The sequence below is a fragment of the Mandrillus leucophaeus genome, unplaced genomic scaffold (genome assembly GCF_000951045.1).
Source record: "Mandrillus leucophaeus isolate KB7577 unplaced genomic scaffold, Mleu.le_1.0 Scaffold111, whole genome shotgun sequence".
Taxonomy (NCBI): domain Eukaryota; kingdom Metazoa; phylum Chordata; class Mammalia; order Primates; family Cercopithecidae; genus Mandrillus; species Mandrillus leucophaeus.
In genome coordinates this window covers 2,889,642-2,905,135 of record NW_012099321.1, presented here as the reverse complement: position 1 = coordinate 2,905,135, position 15,494 = coordinate 2,889,642, and the positions used below count along the sequence as shown (strand labels likewise).

Sequence of the window (15,494 nt, the reverse complement as noted above, 5' to 3'; positions counted from 1 at the left end):
GTGCTCACTAGGGGCTGTGGTCCCGGTAGTTGTGGATGTTGACTGCAGCCGTGATGCCACAGATAATGAGTGGAATCCCTCCAGCTATCAAATAGAACCTGGAGGGAATGAGGGATTGGGGGTCCCAGAGGTGGGGAAAGGGAAGGGAAGAACCGGGTGTTCAGAGCCCTTTCCTTGGTGTCTCTGTCCCATCGTTTTTCCCCTTTAAATTCTCAGAATTTTTTGCCAGGGATGCAAGGTCCCTGCAGGGACTACTTGGACTTGGCCATGACTGTTCTAAGGGGCAAAGGTCAGAATTACTCTCTCACCCTAAACAGTGCAGAAGTTAGAGGTGCCACTCAGGTTCCCAGGATCCTTGCTATGACATCTGGAGTCATCTCCTTCCCTGGCTTTGTCATGCCTCAGAAGCCCGCAGGATGTCCCCTACTGCATGGTCTTGTGTGACCTGCTGAGTCTAGGGCCTAGCCTCTCCTGTCTTTGGAGAGTGATCTCTCAGGGACCTTGAACCCACCCTTCACCCACCCTGGGAGGTTTCCTACGCCTGCCTTGGAGTCCCTCCCCAATTGCAAAGCTGGAATTCAAAATATGTACCGGAGCATAGGACTGGGAGCAGGCAGGGCGGGGTCCCCTTCTTGCGGAGGGGGTGCCCTCCAGGTGAGCTCCTTGTGGAACACTCGCGCCTTCACCCCCATCCAGAGCAGCGTGGACAGGGAGGAGTAGTGCAGGGTGATGCCCACCTGCAGGGTCAAGGCACGGAGGCTGGGGACCTGGGGGCTACGACTGGACCCTCCCAGAGCCTCAGCCCTGCTGGTGTCCTCCCAGGCTTCCAGCCTCCGTTCCCCAGCTTTTTTACTTTACCCAGCCCACTCCCCCTACACTCGCCAAGCTTCCATCCCTGCTGCCACCCTCTGCCTCCACCCCAGGGTTCTCTCCCACTGCAAGACTTCCCATGACCCTGATATGGCTATCTGGCTGATCCCCCACCTCCCTATCACTGCAGGTCCCCATTTCCACTTTGAAGCCCATCTCCCCATTCTCTCTGATCTGGTTCTTACCCCTACTCTCCCTCTCCATGCCCCACCATCCCTGCCTTCCAAGGCTGCCACAGAGGAAGCCATGGAGCCGCGGCCTATGAGCACCAGCCATTTTCTTCCAGTGCATCTCCCCACTCTATGCCTAGGTGCCAGCACTCATCTTGAAGCACCACCCCCCAAGCCCCTTTGCCTGCTTACCGCCTGGCAGACCATCTGGTAATTGGTGAGTGTGATGCCCCCCGCAAAGACGGCAGAGGTCATGGCCATGTGGAAGCACAGGTTCAGCAGCATGTGCCAGCCCTTCCGGGACACACGGATGGAGCTGCCCGGAAACAGTCTCGAATTAATGACCGTTCAACCCAAGGTCAGTCCTATGGGGTCTCCAGGCCATTGGGAGAGCCACGGGGGGGCAGGCACATATCTGCGTGTGTGCATGGGTGGGAATGTGACAGAGGCCACAGGGCAGGGAGTCCTTAACCCCTCAAAGTGATTCCAACCCCAGAACATTCAAATGGGTGAGAGGCTGAGAAAGTCATGTGGACCTACCTGGGGAAAAAACCCCTGCCAAGTACTCAGTGAGCCCACCCTGCACCCGCACTAGGAGGTTTCCTACACCTGCCTTGGAGTCCCTCCCCCTATTGCAAAGCTGGAATTAAAAGTATATACCAGAGCACAGGATGGGGAGTGGGCAGGGTGGGGGCCCCTTCCGTGCCTGCCCACCACACCCTCCCTCCTGCAGGAGCGCCCACCTGTGGTTGAGGATGTAGGTGATGATGGTGGCGAAGAGGCAGAGCAGCAGCAGGGCTGTGCAGGGGTATACCACAGGGTGCAGCCCTGCCCCCGCGCCCCCCACCTCCCTGGGAAAGGCGCTCAGCTCCTGGGAAAGGGCAGGAAAGAGGACATGAGGAACATGGACACCTCACTAGGCCCCCAGGCCAGCTTTCCTCTTCCCAGGCCCCTTCAGCCTTGGTCCTGCACTTTGGTGCTTAGTTCATCTGGGCAGGGAGAAAAGTTTCAGGCTTTCCGCTATTAGGAAGCCAGCCCCATGGAGCCAGCTACTGCTGCCCCTTCCCTGCCTCTGGTCCTGCCTTGCTGGGGACTCTTCACACCCCCAGCCTGAAAGACCAGAGATAGGAGAGAGGGAGTAGGTGCTGCCTGTGACCAGCAGCAGGCCTGCAGGACTGGAGAGTGGTGGCACCACGTGCCACAAAGGAGGGGGTGACCAGGAAGGAGAAGGGTTCCCAGATTATTTTTTTCTACTTTGTAAGGATCTGGTCTGGGCTGGGCATGGTGACTCATGCCTATAATCCCAGCACTTTGGGAGGCTGATGGGGGTGGATCATTTGAGGTCAGGAGTTTGAGACCAGCCTGGCCAACATGGTGAAACCCTGTCTCTACTAAAAATATAAAAAATTAGCCAGGCATGGTGGCACATGCCTGTAATCCCAGCTACTTGGGAGGCTGACTCAGGAGAATCACTTGGACCTAGGAGGCGGAGGTTGCAGTGAGCTGAGATCATGCCACTGCACTCCAGCCTGGCGACAAAGCCAGACTCCGTCTCAAAAAAAAAAAAAAAAAAAAAAAAAAATCTAGTCTCAGAAAGTGCAGGATGTGAAGGCCAGGCTAGGGAGTTCCAGATCCATCAGATCCATCTATCTGGTTATAGGCATGGAGGCCAGACCTCCCTGCCTGTCTCCTGAAAGATGGAGAGGTGGGAGAGGTCAAAGGGTCATTTCCCCACATCCCGCCAGTCATGGGGCCCAATAGGGGTGCTGTCCTTTCTGTATTTCTCCATGGTCCCAGGTGGTCAGAGTACTCCCACCCCTATTTTCCACCCAGTGCATGTCCCTGCACCCCTCCACCTCTCACCCCACCGCACACCCACCATGAGCACAGCCACGTTGCCCAAGTGCTGGCAGTGCAGGGCACTGACGTTGGGCTGGCTGGAGCGGAGCTGACAGCCCTCTGAGGTCCAGCCCCCGGCCCCCCCGGGCCCCTCCTGGCTCCACCAAGCGGCCACAGGTTCGGCTCCCTCAGCCCAGTGCCGCAGCGAAACGGCCACTGGCTCTGTCAGGTTTCCCACGCCACAGCCACCTACAGGGGGAGAGGGACGTCCACACAGACACACACAGGGTGTCAGGGAGGTGGGCTAAGCTGGGACTCAGCAGCAGCAGCGGTGGCAGGGTGTGTACTAGGCACCTGCCAGGCAGAGCACAGTGCTGGGCTGGGGGCATGCGGTGAGAGGCCAAGGACTGCCTCAGTCTAACGGGGGACCCTGGAGGGGGAGGGGTGCGAATGATGATGGAAAATGTGAGCCCTGGGTGGTGGCCCGCCCTGAGTGCTGGATGAGCAATGATGTCATGCTTCATGGTGAGGACTCAGGCTTGGGGGCTCGGGGACAAGGACACAGAAGTGCAGATGGAGGGAACACAAGCCAGGTACAGGGAGGAGGGACGCGGGCGGGATGGAGGGAGGACTAGGAGGAGGCGTTCCCAGTGGGAGAGGGGCTCCCGGAGCAGGCCCTGGACTCCACGGACCCCTCACCTACCCACCTCTCCCCACACACTCCCACGGCCCACGCGGCTGCGGACACAGGGCTTTCACCTTCCTCAGGCCACCTTACTTGTCCTTTAAGTCTTAGTGGTTTTCGGGAAAGGCCTCCCTGGCCTCCAACTAGGTTGGGCAGTCCCTCATCCTGTGCCCTCCAAAACACTTCGTGCAGCTGCTCACTTAAAATGAGCTGCACTTACAATGACTTGTCCGCTGCCTGTGCTCTCTGCTGAAGGGTGTGTTCCTCAAGGACACAGCCATAACTGTCTGTGCACACGTGTGTCCCAGCTCAGGCACAGTCTGGCACATACCAGATACTCAGTGAGGATGCATGACCTGACAGCAAGAGTCTGCACTAGGAACAGGACGGAACCCAGGGTGGGGCGGCAGCGCCTTCTGGGTGGGCAAAGGGGGTACAGCCGCATCGCTAGGACCCTAGAGGGCTCATGGAGGGAGGCAGACGTCCTGATGATGGGAAATGGCCCAAGACTTTGAAGGGGCTCTCTGATGTGCAAAGTGCAGTTTGCGGAAGGTGAATCTGGTGATGGCATGAGGGATGGACTGAAGGTGGAGGTGCAGGGGCCAGAGATGGGCTGGTGTCAGCGTGGATGGTGAGAGCAACAGTGGAATCACCGACAGAAAGAAGGCAGGTGTGGAGGTTGCTGGTCCCGGGGGAAAGATGGAACGATAAGTGGGGGACTGCAGGTGATCTATCTGCTTTCTGGGTGCCAGGCCCCCAGCTGGGTGGTGAGTCAGACACTCAGTGTCTGCTCATGTTGTTATTCCTGTGCCCTGGTTTCCGCCCTTCCTTGGTGTCTCTCGAACTCCTGATCATCCCTCAAGGCCCATCTGTGTCAGTCCCACCTCCGCCACGACAGCTGGAGCCATGTTGCCTTTTCAGAATGCTGCTCACCTGGGCTGCCTGTGCAGCAGCCGCCTGGAACCTCTCCTGTGGCTGCCCTGGGAGGTTACTTCACCCTCTACTGCTTAGGTGGCCTCTGGGAGCAGGGACCATGGCCTAGATGTTTTTATTCCTTCCAGCACCAACGACAGCGCTGTTTCTAGCAGGCGCCCATTCAGCATTACTTGTCTGCATTGGGCCCGTGGGGGGTGTGTGTGTGTGTTGGAGGGGGCTGTGCTCGTAGCCCTCTTGAAATTGAACAAATCTGGGATATAGAAGGCAATGTCTTCCTGAACTTTTCTCCTCCAAACCCTTTCTTTATGGGGTATCTCTGCCCTCTGCCCTGTTGGGAAAAGGTGAGGGCCGCAACATCCTGTCTCAGTTCCACTAGGGCACTGGGGGGCTGTGGGCCAGGGAAGGGCAGGATGAAGGGGTACAGGGCAGACACACGAGAGGCAACCTGGGCAGGGCGGGGAGTTCAGTCCCTTACTGGTTCCTGCGAAGATGACGGGGGTGGCCACGCCACGCCTCTTGCCAGGCCCAGCAGCTCCAGGGCGGGAGGCGTTGCTGTGGCTGCGGAACAGGCGGCCATTTCGGAAGACGAGCAGTTGTAGGGTGCAGTCTGGAGGCACCGGGGGAGCCAGGGCAGCCGGAAGGGATGAGAACAGACTCGGGGGCAGCTGGATGGAGGCCAGGGCCACGCTGTTCTGGGGGGACATAGGAGCTCCTCAGAGACACCAGGACCCCCCAGAGCACTGATGTCTTGCAGCCCCCTCCTCCCACTCCTCTCACTGCCCCCACCAGGTACCTGCATCTGGGTGCCTCCCGTCTCCCACCCCCACCCTCCCCCAGCGCCCACCTTGATGTGGAAGGACGACAGAGAAACATTGGGCCTCCCGGTGGTGCAACGGAAGCGGAGCTGCTGGTCAGCTGGGGGCTCGGGCTCAGGTCGGGGGTTCTGGCCAGGGCTTCCTGGCTGTGCGCCCGGCACCCCTCCCTCCCTCCTCTGGAAGGCTGTGCAGGTCAGGCCCACGTAGCTGTGCGGCTTGATGAGGTAGGCCTCCAATGCCACATTCCTCGCATTCTGGGGACAGGGACCTTGTCATCCCACCATTTGAGATGGTGGCCTTCTGCTTGGGACTGCACATTCCCTCTCAATGGACCTGCTCAGGCTGTAGTCCTCCCCTTCAATCCTCAGTCTTTTCAAAGCCACCTCTCTCTCTCTCTCTTTAAAGGAACAGGTTCTTACTGTGTCACCCAGGCTGGAGTGCAGTGTCACAACCATAGCTCACTGCAGCCTACAAATCCTGGGCTGAAGTGATCCTGCCACCTCAGCCTCCTGAGTATCTGGGACTACAGGCATGCTACCATGCCCATCTAATTAAAAACATTTTTTCTTTTAGAGATAGGGTTTCACCATGTTGCCCAGACTAGTCTCAAACTCCAGGCCTTAAGTGATCCTCCCACCTTGGCCCCCGGAGTAGCTGGGACCACAGGCGCATGCCAACACTCCTGGGTAATTTTTGTATTTTTTATAGAGACCAGGTCTCTCTTTGTTGCCCAGGCTGGTCTCCAACTCCTGGCCTTGGGAGATCCTCCCGCCTTGGCCTCCCAAAGTGCTGGGATTACAGTGGAGCCACTGCACCCAGCCTCTTGCTCACCTCTTAACTATGCCAGTTCCGTTGCCCGACTCAGCTGTAGAGCAGGCTCCATGTCTCGCCCCTTTGCATCGCCCCAAGGGCCTAGCACAATATCTTGCACATACAGGATGCTCTACTGTGGTTATCGGATTGGAGCCCTCGCCTTCTCTCAGGGAACTTCCATTACTCTTCACTCAATCCCGAGTGCTGTCTGCCCTGCCACCAAGTCCTGCTCCCATCCCTTCTAATCCTTTCACCCTTCCTCCTGCTTATTCCCGTCAGGCTGGCCCTTTGGCTCAGTTCCCCACCACGGAGTCTGGCATCACTTTTCCAGGGTCACCGGCCACCTCTCCTAAGCACTGCCCCTGACAACGTGGAAGTGAACCCTGCGGCTCAGAACTTTGTCACGCCTGCTGCTCTTGCTAGCTGGGGCACAGCAGGTGCACGCCTGAGAGGGAGCGCCTCCCTCCTCTGTATGCCAGGGTCACCCCCAACGCTGACCCCCATTACCACCGAGATGTGCTGGGCATGAGGACTGAGGGCGGCACCCCCAATGCGCTCCAGGGCGCCCACGATGCGGCTGCAGGCCTTGTCCTCGCGCTGGGCCAGCCACAGCAAGTGCTCATCCACCAGCATCAGGTTGCTGGCCATGTCCACCATCACCTCTACCAGCTGGGGGGACAGGGGAGTTGCTGAGGACAGGGGCGGGGCTTGGGAGCCAAGGGCTGGAGTGAGAGACAGGCTTGAGCAAATGAGGGATGGGGGCATTTTGCGAGTTCCCGAGGTCCAGCTGAGTCTCACCTCTTTGATCTGGTCGACATAACCCAAAAATTTCTGGATCATCTGAGCCACATAGACTACATCCATCATGTCTGAAAAGCTGGCAGCCTCAGCTGTGTACACGCGCAGCTGATGAGCCAGCGTCAGCGCATTGGAAGCATTGATGGGCATCTGGAGATTGGGGGAAGACAGAGGATCATCCCGCCTGTTCCTTCTGCCCCTGAACTGCCCCTGGGGACCCTCTGCTCTGTACCAGTGCTCAGTGCCTGGGGACAGGAGTCCAGCCTACTTGCTGGGTCTCATCAAGCTAGGAGGGCCGAGGAGGCTGAGACCATCACTGCCCAAGGCCACCACTGCCAGCACCCCTGGTGTAAGGACAGTGGGACTCTGCTTTTGGTGTTGGTGAGTAAAGGGGCGTGAGGTGTCCGGATGGGGACAGAGGACTTGTGCCCTTCCCCACTGTGGCCTCTGTGTCTGAATCCCTCGGCAGAGGGTGGCTAGAGGAGAGGAGCCGGCTCCTGGCTCTACACAGGCAGGGATGAGAGGCACAGCCCAGCGGCCCAGAGACCAAGCTCCCTTTGCTCATTAGGTTGGCTTCTCCCTTCCCTGTGCCCCCGAAGCAGAGCTGGGGGGGGGTGCCCCAGCCCCTCCTCACCAGCACGAAGGTGTACAGCACCCTGGTGATGTCGTTGGTGTAGAGACAGTGGGAGTAGTCCCCAGGCTCCCAGCGGCCAGCACGGTCACACCGGCGGGAGGCTCGGGTGCCCGGGGCACCTCCGCCCAGGGGCACTGAAGTGAAGGGATACTGCAGGCAGGACTGGTAGGCTGTGATGCCAGCCAGAGTTCGGGGCCACCTGGGGGCAGAGGCAGGAAGTTGCCGATGAACCAGGCTTCTCAGAACAACAGCCCTTCTCCTGTCTTTAGAACTGTGAGGCCAGACTCCTGGGGGCCTTGGGGAGGGATCCAGGAGCGGGGTTCAGATCAGCCTTCCAGGGGTTCCCAAGTTCCACTCTCTTTGTTCTGACTGGGCTGTCTCAGGTGATAGGGGGCTGGACTTTAGAGTTCTGAGTTTAAATTCAAGTTCTGCCACTTATTTGCTATGGCTTAAGGCAAGGCATTTATCCTTTCTCGGAGTCAATGTTCTCAGCTGTACAGTGGGGAGAATAATAGCTTCCCTGCATAACTGAGAGGGTCACTGGGATCTTAAAAGGTGATACTCTTGGCCGGGCGCGGTGGCTCAAGCCTGTAATCCCAGCACTTTGGGAGGCCAAGACGGGCGGATTACGAGGTCAGGAGATCAAGACCATCCTGGCTAACACGGTGAAACCCCGTCTCTACCAAAAAAGACAAAAAACTAGCCGGGCGAGGTGGCGGGCGCCTGTAGTCCCAGCTACCTGGGAGGCTGAGGCAGGAGAATGGCGGGAACCTGGGAGGCGGAGCTGAGGTCCGGCCACTGCACTCCAGCCTGGGCGACAGAGCAAGACTCCGTCTCAAAAAAAAAAAGGTGATACTCTTTGTGGACGAGCTTTTGCAAACTCTGAATGTAAGGAGGCAAATAAAAGCCTTTTTGTGGCCAGGCACAGTGCTTGAGCCCAGGGGTTTGAGACCAGCCTGGGCAACAAAGTGAGACCTTGTCTCTACAGAAAGTAACACAATAAACTAGGCATAGTGGCTGCGCCTGTAGTCCCAGCTCCTTAGGAGGCGGAGGTGGGAGGATTGCTTGAGCCCAGGAATTTGAGACTGCAGTGAGATACGATTGTGCCACTGCACCGGAGCCTGGATGAAAGAGCAAGACCCTGTCTAAAAAAAAGTCACAGTGGCTCAAGCCTGTAATCCCAGAACTTCGGGAGGCCAAGGCAGGTGGATCACTTGAGGCCAGGAGTTCGAGACCAGCCTGGCCAATATAGTGAAACCCCATCTCTACTGAAAGTACAAAAATGAGCTGGGCGTGGTGGCACAGGCCTGAAACCCCAGCTACCGGGGAGGCTGAGGCAGCAAGAGCATGCCATTGCACTTCAGTGTGAGACTCTGTCTCAAAAAAAAAAAAGTCTTTTTGTTCAGCACATCTCAGATGGTAATTTTGTTTGTTTGTTTTTGAGATGGAGTCTCGCTCTTGTCGCCCAGGCGGGAGTGCAATGGTGCAATCTCGGCTCACTGCAACCTCTGCCTCCCAGGTTCAAGGGATTCTCCTGCCTTAGGCTCCTGGGTAGTTGGGATTACAGGCGCCCACCACCATGCCTGGCTAGTTTTTGTACTTTTTGGTAGAGACGGGGTTTTGCCATGTTGGTCAGGCTGGTCTCCTGACCTCAGGTGATCCGCCTGCCTTGGCCTCCCAAAGTGCTGGGATTGCAGGCATGAGCCACTGCGCCCCACCTCAGATGTAAGTTTATACATAAAGTCTATCTATTCGATAGCAAGGCTTCAGGCTGAATGACAAAAGGAAGTCTTTTCTCCATCTTTAGGACCCAATGGAGACAGCGGATGGGGAAACTCTGGCCACCTGTGATGTCAGGGTGCAAGGGTGGGGTTGGGGGCTGGGCAGCCCTCTACAGGGCGGAGCAGGCCAAACCTGAAGTCCCCGCGGTTGTTGGCGACACGCTCGGCCGGGCAGTAGGAGGCAGAGGTCTCCAGCACCACGATCTCCACCTTCTTGCTGGCGTTGCCCTGGGCCGTGGACACGGTGCACTCCCACTCGCCTGAGGCCCACACGCCGATGTGAGACAGTGTCAGCTCACTGCGGATGGCAGGCGGAGCTGGCTCGTGAGTCATCCTTGGGCCCAGCCACGTCGCCCTCCCTCAGCACCATCCTACGACACTAGCTGCAGGTCCTTTTTTCTTTGATGAAACAAGGGATGCAAGTACACACTCCTTTTATTCTGCTTGGCCTTATGATACTGTTTTTTTGAGCTTCGATTTCCCCCTCCTTATCATGGAGCCGATAATATCTCTCACAGATTTAATCTCTACAGTAGAGATTTCTCTACTGTAGATAATCTCTACTGTAGAGATTAAATCTAGTGCCACAGATGGGAGCCACTCTATACAGTGTAAGAGCACTAAAGAGATATCAAGTATCATCATTTTGTTCTATCAGATATTTATTTCTAGCCTCTATCCAGAACATTGATAACTTAGTCCAAGCTTTCCATAAATATACATGCACATTCTCCCGGGAACACGTCTGGGTGCAGCTGTTTTGTGGGGTACAGCAGGCCCCCCCATCCCCATGCTGAGGCCTGAGGAGGGGCAGAGCGGCTCCTACCTGGTGATGAAGGTGCAGTCGTGGATGAGGCTCTCGGCCAGGAGGATGCCCGCCTGCTCGTCACCCTCCACAGGGGCTCGGTTGTGGTACCAGCGGATGCGGGTGTCATTGCCCAGGTAGCTGGCAGAGCACTGGAAGGGCAGCCGATCCCCCTGGAACACCACTTGGCGTAGGGACGGGATGAGATGGTGTGTGTGCAGCTCCAGGGCCCCCTCTGTGGGAGGAGACACCAGGCGTGAGGCCCGAGTGCACACGCGTGTGAGGCTGCCTGTGTGAGCGAGAGTCCAGCAGGATGGGGTGGGACGGGGCAGGGCCTTCAGCCTGTAGCCTGCTCCCCAGCTGGGAAGGAAAAGGGGTCAAGAGAAAGTCTCCAGGGATAAGGGTAAAGGGGAGGGACAGGCAGTTTTTGGACAAAGAATGCTCCTTTCTCAGTACACATGTTACCCCAAGAGGTGGGGCCAGATGAAAACATGAACAAGCAGCCCCAAGGGGGCTTAGAAAAGCTGATGGAAGACTGACCCCGAGACACTGAAGGAAAGGGGATGCCCTGGAGAACACGCCCAGCACACAGTCATAGGTGGAGTGGGGAGAATAACATCGGCCCCGCCTCACGGGGAGGGTCACTGGGATAGTAAATGTGATTCTTTTTGTGGGAGAGCTGTTGCAAACCAGTCATGAAAGAGAGCACAGAAAAGCCTTTTTGTGCTGGGCAGCACATCTCAGATAGTGATTTATACATAAAAATCAGGTATCCCTAAACGCAAGAGCAGGACTCAGTGCTGTGGTCTTTTGCAAACTGCAGCACAAAGGTAAAAATCTGTGGGTCTGAGGGGAGGCTCGTGTCTGGGCCCTGGGTTGGTGGAGAGGCAGGGTCCCTGGTAGATGTGTAGTCGGGGGGACTTGCTCACCGCAGCAGAGCTGGGCCTCCTGGAGGCTGCCCAGGGCCTGGGCATGCAGGGCACTGGGGTAAGCACAGAGTGTGCGCTCCGACAGCTGCAGGGAGCGATTCTGGGCCCAGGGCAGCAGCCAGTGCAGGCGGCAGTCGCAGGTCAGGAACTCGGTGCCCAAGTCCCTGCAGGGTAGGCAGAGGGGTCACAGAGCAGAGCAGAGGGGGCGTGGGCTCATGAGTGGCCTGGGGCCCCAGGGAGGGACAAGGCTGGAGGGCTAGGAGGGGCAATCTCGGGTCTATGTGTGCCGTCTCTGCCCCGGGCCATCGCAGGAAGGTGATCATGGGGGCATTTCAGGCACTGTCTGCTGTGCCCACTCGTGAGGCCAGTCACAGTGGTCATGATGCTTATACATCCCTCCTGGGCAGAGGAAGGGACAGGGGTCTGGGTCCTTGCGCTAGGAAGAGATACTCACACAACCTTAAGGGCTGGCAGCTCATCAAAGACCCCAGGTTGCAGACTGGAGAAGATGTTTCCAGATATGTTTCTGCAGGAGACAGGGGACAACTGAGACGGGGTCTTAGGGTCTCCATGGGCTGGCGGAGGGGAGCAGGTGCGATGTGGAAGGGTTGGGGGCCACCTTTTACTTCCTATGTGCTTCCTCCTTCTCCTCCCTCCCCACTTCTCATCCCATCACTTACAGTCGGAGAAGCTTGGGGAGGCCCCGGAAGGTCTCGGAGGTGAGACAGCCAATCCGGTTGTTGGAGAGATCTCTAGAGAGACACAGGCAACCTCAGCGAGTAGGCCACGCGGCAGCACGCGGCAGCACGCGGGTCCACTTGTGAGGAACACATGGGTGGGGCCAGGGCTTGTGTGGGGGGCGGGATGAGAAAAGAGATGAGGTTGGGGCCAGGGCCGCAGCTGGACTGGAAATGGTGGCTCCTTGGACCCCAGCCAAGGCACCTGAGTGGAAAGGAGGGGCAGGTGTGGGTGGGTGAGAGGAAGGCGGTGGGCATGGAGCAGGAGGGGTGACTTTCTCCCTCAGGAGGGGCATGCCACTCACAAGCGCTTCAGTTCCCCCAGGCCCAGGAAGGCGCCCGGCTGCACTGTGCTGATGATGTTGTTCCTCAGGTCCCTGCGGAGGCAAGCAGGCAAGCGCAGAGCCCTCACACCTCTCCCCGCTGGGGCCGCCTTGCTCCCCTCCCCGGGAAGGGTCCTCACTGCCACCGCGGTGCTGTTGCTGGGTTTCTCAGGGACTTGACTTCCTGCTAAACCTCTGCTCTCCTCAGCACTGGGTGGGAGGTGGGATTCAAGAACCACTCCCGATCAAGGCCATCCTGGCCAACATGGTGAAACCTCGTCTCTACTAAAAATACAAAAAAAAAAAAAAAAGAAAAAGAAAAAATAAATGAGCCGGGTGTGGCAGTGCGCACCTGTACTCCCAGCTACTCGGAAGGCTGAGGCAGAAGAATTGCTTCAATCTGGGAGGCAGAGGCTGCAGGGAGCCAAGATTGCACCACTGCACTCCAGCCTGGGCGACACCTGTAGTCCCAGCTACTCGGGAGGCTGGTCAGAACGGAAGGAGGACGAAGAAACTAAGAGATGGGATCAGAAGGGCCTCGGACGACACGGAGAACGCCCTGGATTGGGAGTTAGGAGGCCTCCTTTCCCACCCTGCCCCACCTCCGGGCTGCCCTGCAGGTCACCGGGGTTGCCCTGGAAAGCATTTGAAAATAGATGTCATAGTCTTTTGTAAATTGCTATACAAAGGGAGAAGCTTCTTGAGCCTGGCCTTTGTGGGCAGGGGAGGGGGCGCATGGGAGGGTAGTGTTCTGTTTTGTTTTGATTTTGAGGCAGGGTCTCTCTGTCATCCAGGCTGGAGTTCAGTGGTGTGATCATGGGCCATTGTAACCTCAAATTCCTGGGCCCAAGCCATCTTCCAACCTCTGCCTCCCAAGCAACTGGCACCACAGGTGTGCACCGCCACACTCTGCTAGTTAAAAAAATTTTTTTTTGTAGAGACAGGGTTCCACTATGTTACTCAGGCTGGTCTTGAACTCCTGGGCTCAAGTGATCCTCTCGCCTCGGCCTCCCAAAGTGCTGGGGTTACAGATGTGAGCCACCATGCTCAGCCAAGGGGGGTATTTTTTATGGCTATTTTATCCCTGCGCCCATCTCTGTCTGACAGGCGAGGAAACAGGTCAGGGGTGTAAGTCCTGTCCATCCTCCTCCTTCAGATGAGGAAGCCAGTGAGTTGACAGCTTGTTCAAGGTACTCAGTCTTGTCTTCTCCATGGGTCTCCGCAGGAGCCCGCAGTGCTGAGAGACAGGATAGAAGGGGGCTCTGACCCCCCAGGGATCCCAGGGGCCAAGCCTGGCCTGGAGGAGTGAGCTGCAGGTGAGCCCACAGGCTTCCAGCCCTGAGTCTGTGGCTCAAACTCCATGACGGCCATGGCACAACTCTCTGCCCCCTTCATCACCTGCCCCCGGGGCTGCAGGGACAGTGCTGAGGAGACAGTACCCACTCACAGGGGACCTGCCTGCCCTAACCCCAAACCTGCCAGGGCAGCCCCCTGGGCTTTTGGGCCAGGCAGGACCACAGAAGACCAAGGTGGGTGCCTGCTCAGTGGCCTTCTCCCTCACCCTGCACAGCCAGGGACAGGTGCCTAGAAGGCAGGGTGGGCGGGGCCAGTTGCCCACCTACTCAAAGGCCAGCCAGCTCTTTCCTGAGCTAAACCAGGACGGGCTTCTGGCCCCATAGAGCTCACGAGGCTCACAGCCCAGCCAGCCTCCCTGTCCTGGGTCTGAGATGGAGGCAGTGGCCTCTTGGCTCCCACCCAGTGGCAGGAGATTGTGAGGCAGCAGGCAAGGCTGGGTGGACCCCCGGAGCAGGCAAGGGTGAGGGACTCCTGTCTGAAGGTCTGTGGCGGGAAGACAGGAGATCCACAGAGATGTCTGGGGCCCACCTGCTTTCCCAGGCTCTGCCACCCCTCAGCCCAGATGGAGGAGGGGGTCAGGGGTTGGGGCTGAGGGGACTCTTGGCCCTGCCACCCCTCAGCCCAGACGGAGGAGGGGGTCAGGGGTAGGGGGCTGAGGAGGCTCTTGGCACTGCCCACCACAGCCTCATCGATGTCTCTGGGCAGGAGGGGGTTAACCAAGCCGGCTACCCGCTGGGAGGAGAGGAAATGGGTGTTCTGGACAGGGAGATACTGTCCCACCAGGGGGCCTGTTTGTGCACTGAGGGACAGAAACACCGTGCACAGCCCTTCCCACGGCCAGGGGAGCCCTCACCCTTAGCTCCTTCCCACAAGAAGGACTTGAAGGACTCAGACGGCCTCCATGACCCCAAGTCCCTGGAGAAGGAAGGGAAGAGGCCACCAGAAGGGGCCAGTTCCCTAGAGGAGGGATGGCTTCCACGCTGGGGTGTGCTGGGAGGTGCCCCCAGTGGGGCACATGTAGGGATTGTGCCAGGACACTGACCCTAGGCCCCTGCCCGAGGGAGAGGGATACAGGATAAGAATCCTGGCTGCCAAGGGGTGCCCCTCCAGCCCAGCCCCCACCGTTTGCCGCCAGACCCCATCCTCACCGCCGGCCCCACTCTGGGGCTGTCCCAGCATGTGCCCTCTGGCCCCTGTTGGGGTCTGGCCATTCTCAGGGCTCAGCCTCCCACCCCCACGTGGGGGACGGGCAGAGGGAAACACATTCCTCATTGTGTCACTTCCCTTCATGGGCTGCCAAGGGGCTTAGGCGCAGCCCCCCTTCCCTCCCCGCTCACTTGTGTTTATTCTCATTTCCTCCTTGGCCCCCCTTGAAAGCCCCCACCCGCCTGCCCCACTGATGCTCTGCAGATGGGAGCAAGGCGGCGCCCAGGCCCCAGCCCCTCTTCCTGCCCTCGATTTCCTGCAGCCCAGCCATGCTGGGGCCTTGGAGAGGGCACCTCCATCTCCACGGAGGGTGGGCATGCCTTCTCCCTTGACTCGAGCCTGCCTGGGGAGGAGCCTCGGGGTGACCAAGGCAGGCCCCAGGAGTGCCCTTGGGAGCTGGCCTGTCTCGGCTCCCTGGGCTGGGCTCTAAGAGCCTGAAGGACCCATGGGAAACCGATGCTGCCTGGTCCCTCTGGGTAAGAAGCTGTGTCTTCCCTCGGGGCGGGAGAAATGCTACCACAAGACTGGGACATTTTTGGGACCTGCAAGGTTCCTATAGCTTGATTGTTTTGAGCCTTTCTTGCTTAGCACATCCCTTTGAAGATCTGTGAAGGCCATGAACTTCTACCCAAGAAAAACTCACTATACCCATTACTGTGCATACAATTTCCAGAGGGGCGTAGAGCCCAGCTTAAGAAGCCCCGGCTGGGCGTGGTGGCTCACACCTGTAATCCCAGCACTTTGGGAGGCCGAGGTGGGCAGATCACCTGAGGTCAGGAGTTCGAGACCAGCCTGGC

General features: G+C 58.2%; 1 protein-coding gene across 1 annotated transcript in view; it reads right to left on the bottom strand.

Annotated features, from left to right (window-relative positions):
• ADGRA2 (adhesion G protein-coupled receptor A2) overlaps positions 1-15,494 on the bottom strand; it is a 59,669-nt gene that overhangs the window by 3,122 nt on the left and 41,053 nt on the right. The window contains exons 4-19 of the mRNA XM_011993510.1: positions 12,118-12,189; positions 11,756-11,827; positions 11,530-11,601; positions 11,076-11,239; positions 10,168-10,381; positions 9,475-9,639; positions 7,561-7,759; positions 6,927-7,076; positions 6,636-6,797; positions 5,345-5,569; positions 4,976-5,192; positions 2,920-3,128; positions 1,784-1,911; positions 1,233-1,356; positions 592-737; positions 9-98 (exon numbers count right to left, since the gene is read on the bottom strand). Of these exons, the coding sequence (XP_011848900.1) occupies positions 9-98; positions 592-737; positions 1,233-1,356; positions 1,784-1,911; positions 2,920-3,128; positions 4,976-5,192; positions 5,345-5,569; positions 6,636-6,797; positions 6,927-7,076; positions 7,561-7,759; positions 9,475-9,639; positions 10,168-10,381; positions 11,076-11,239; positions 11,530-11,601; positions 11,756-11,827; positions 12,118-12,189 (2,409 nt within the window). The remainder of the gene's footprint in view (positions 1-8; positions 99-591; positions 738-1,232; positions 1,357-1,783; positions 1,912-2,919; positions 3,129-4,975; positions 5,193-5,344; positions 5,570-6,635; positions 6,798-6,926; positions 7,077-7,560; positions 7,760-9,474; positions 9,640-10,167; positions 10,382-11,075; positions 11,240-11,529; positions 11,602-11,755; positions 11,828-12,117; positions 12,190-15,494) is intronic.